Source organism: Morone saxatilis, unplaced genomic scaffold, assembly GCF_004916995.1.
Source record: "Morone saxatilis isolate NCDOM2014 unplaced genomic scaffold, NCSU_SB_2.0 Contig3, whole genome shotgun sequence".
NCBI lineage: Eukaryota > Metazoa > Chordata > Actinopteri > Moronidae > Morone > Morone saxatilis.
Genome location: NW_023339873.1, coordinates 22,441,475 through 22,444,938, shown reverse-complemented (window position 1 = coordinate 22,444,938; position 3,464 = coordinate 22,441,475). Strand labels below are relative to the sequence as shown.

The 3,464-nt window shown below is 42.8% G+C and overlaps 2 protein-coding genes across 3 annotated transcripts in view; both read left to right on the top strand.

The window, feature by feature from the left end:
* Nucleotides 1-3,464, top strand: part of LOC118337446 (glucosamine-6-phosphate isomerase 2) — a gene marked incomplete in the record, with an annotated part of 7,574 nt that overhangs the window by 1,499 nt on the left and 2,611 nt on the right.
* On the top strand, nt 178-2,230 carry LOC118337447 (cytochrome c oxidase subunit 8A, mitochondrial-like). Its single transcript, XM_035674491.1, has 2 exons — nt 178-355; nt 1,878-2,230. The coding sequence occupies exons 1-2, from the start codon at nt 239-241 to the stop codon at nt 1,971-1,973; spliced, it is 213 nt and encodes a 70-aa protein (XP_035530384.1). The 5' UTR covers nt 178-238; the 3' UTR covers nt 1,974-2,230.

The following is a 3,464-nucleotide window of genomic DNA, read 5'->3' as shown; positions in this document are numbered from 1 at the left end:
TTCCCTCTAAAATGTAGTGGAGTAAAACGTAAAAGTAACGTAAAATGCATACTAACATGGAGTACATCAAAATGTTACTGTTCTTGAGTAAATTTACTTTCAATGTGCAGCAACACCCAGTAGGTGGCACTGTGCGACTGGCTGCTGATCTCCGGTGAGGAGAAGAAGAGAAGTGACATTGCACTCATCCATTTCCTGTTCACACCATAACCAGCTCATCTGTCTACCGCACAGCAACATGCCGCTGCTCCTGAGGACCCTCGCTGGCCGTGCTGTCCCTGCCCTGCGGGGACACACCGTCTCTCAGCGGGCTAGTGTCTACACTAGACCGGCCAAGGAAAAGATCGGGCCCGTTGTAAGTCCGCTGTTATTATCACTGAAGCCACTTTGGGCTCATGCTAACATAACAGGACGCCTAGCTAGCAGCCATTAGCTGTTAGCTGCCCTTGGCTGACGAGGTCAAACCCAGCGGGCAGTGTTCAACGCCTGCTTACTTCTTAAAGCCAACGTGTATAACCTGAGTAGCTGAATTTAAACCGCTGTGTGTCCGGTTATGTATTTTAATTCGTCGCTAAATATTTTCAGAATAATAGTTCCGCCATCATCAAGTCAGGCCAAAGCTAACCCATTGAGTTAGCCAACGTTAGCAATAATATCTCTCCGCCCTCTGTCCGGTTAATGGTGTTTATACTAATACACTACTACTAATAATAGTAATGTCGCTGTAATAGAGCCATTTTCAGGGACAGTTAAAGTACATGAAGGAAAACTCCAAGTCAGTAAATCTTTATATTACTTTGTTTATCCATTTTGTCATATCCACTGAAACTTGGACTCTATTCTGACGGTAGAACATGAGACAGATCATCTGTGAAACGATCAGCTTCCTCTGGCTCCTAACTGTTAGTACTCCTACTGGAAAGGTACTTTAAAATCCACCAGGCCTGAGCACAACCAGTCAGAGCTGAGAGACTGTAGAGTCGGATTCTGAAATACAGACATTTTGGGATCAGCTAGTTTCCAGCATCCAACCCAGAGCGTGTTTATCTTTGTCTGAAGAATGAACCCCACATTCAGAAGGGTAGAACAGGGAAGCATGTCAAAACATGTCGTAAAGGCTTAGTATACTGTTTGAATTAGTAAAACCATATCAGTAATGTGCTTGTACAGAACATGGATGATGTGTCTGACAAAGTAAGTTCAGAGACAGTGATTATTTTACAAGCAGGTAGAGCATTCGGTACCACATTGGTTTGGATTATTTGGTATGCCTACGTCATTAACAACAAGCCTCCTCCACACACGCGTCATGGGTGAAAAATCCCATGCAGATGTTTTTTGGGCCACTTTCTAAAACGTACTGAAAGTCAACAGACAGGTGTGTGTATGGGAGGAAGAGGAGCAGCAGATTGAAGCAGTTCCAGTAAACCGTAGCGAAATGCTTGCTTCACATACATATTTCATCAATCCCCTCAGCTTATATGTTGTCATATGAAGTTAACTGACCGGAGTTGCCCATCCCCTGATATCCCCGGGGTATATATACATTGACTGTAAAGAACAGCAGTATGTGGACAGCTCTAGCTCAGCTGTAGGTACAGTCCTCTGTTTCCACTCTGTATCCAATAATGTGTATGTTACTAGATCATAATGTGGCCAAAGGTGTAGCTACTCTACTGTGACATAAGACCGATGGGACTGCAAACATGGCTGAATGTGAATGATGAATGTTTTGAGCGGGCTGCCTGAGTAAACTCTGCGTGGGACAGTTAGAAAAGGACTCCCATAAAAGTCCAAATAGGAGCATTGACTTGAGGGTGCATGCAGCGTTTGATAGATGCTGATTGGCTGACTGAATCCTCTCTGTCTCTGCTCAGGAAACTGCCATTGGACTGGGCATGTTCTCCCTGGCCATCCTGGGGCCATCCGGGTGGATCCTGGCCCACTTGGAGGACTACAAGAAAAAAGAATAAAGTGGACATTTTTACAGTGTCATACCTGGTGCATCCAGCTGTCTGTCTCCAGTGACAACCTGGGACCATCCTCATTATATTCTGCTGCAGAATATGGAACAAGTTTTACCTTCACTCTTCTACCTCCCTAACAATTCAATTCCACTCCACATCCCAGACAGAAACCAACTGACTCTTACACATTGAATACATTTAAATTGTATTGTACAACTTATGTCTTAAGGAGTATGTTACAGGATTAAATTTTAAACAACTACGTTGCTTATGTGCTTATTTTGTCTGCTTTGCAGAAGGCTTTTTATGTACAACATAAACAGATTATTGTTTAGATTAATATGAGTTTGAACTGTCCGCTGGATTTGATGTTCCCATATTTCAAAAAGTTGGAAGATTAAATCTGCAGTAGTTTTCTAAAAATAACTTGTTATATTTGCTGAAACTTTCACTATATCCTGACAGTAGTACCAAAATCAGGTTCATGTGGCTCCTCCTAGTGTTCAGAAAGGTATTTACAAGGATCCCAGGTTGTCAAATGCAGACTCTGGGAATGACTAACTATCTTCAAGCCACCAGCCCAAAGCCTCTTACATCTTTCTCTGCTCTGGTTGGTTGTTTTCATTCAGCCCGGTGGATTCTTTCATCCAATGCCGTTAGGAGCACTAAGAGGAGCCAGAGGAACCAGAATGTTTTCTCAGATTATCTGTCTCATGTGCTGCTGTCAGGATATAGTGAGAGTTTCAGTGAATATGACAAAAGTTACCTAGCTTTAATCTTGCAACTTTTGTAAATATGGGAACATCAAATCCTTCAACAGGATCCACTGACTGACAGGAGATCTCAAAATCATTTCCTCTGATAGAAAGGAAGGGGAATACAGGTCAATGATCTGCTCACAATGTTGCTAGTGACCCACATTCTGTAGATAAAACAGTCATCAGCAGTGGTGAAAGCAGATACTTTAAAAGTAGCAATGACCGTACAGAGATAATCCATTACAAGTAAAAGCCCTGCATTTAAAGTCCTCAGTATAGAAGAATAGCTAGAATAACTTTCAGTAACTATTCTGCTGCAACCTGAGCTTATGTACACACTTAATACCTCACACAGTGTGCTCTTCACTGTGGCTGCGGCTGCTTGCTGGTCTTCAAACACTGGGAGAGACATCCTTTGCATGACATGACAAAACCGCAAGACTACCCCACACAGGTTGTCCACAAGGCCACCTTCCTTAAAGGGGGGGCCAGTAACAACACGTACTGTAGCCTAAACCAGTGGTTTTCAAACTGGAGTTCTTGAGTGGGTTGTAAGGGAAAGAAGGGATAGAATATTCACACTTTTTAAAAAATGTTGGCATATATGTCCACCATATCATGTTACCTGCAGCTATCTCTAACATACTTATGGTAAATGGACCTGTACTTGTATAGTACCTTTCTAGTCTTCCGACCACTCAAAGCGCTTTTACACTACGTGCCATATTCACCCTTTCAC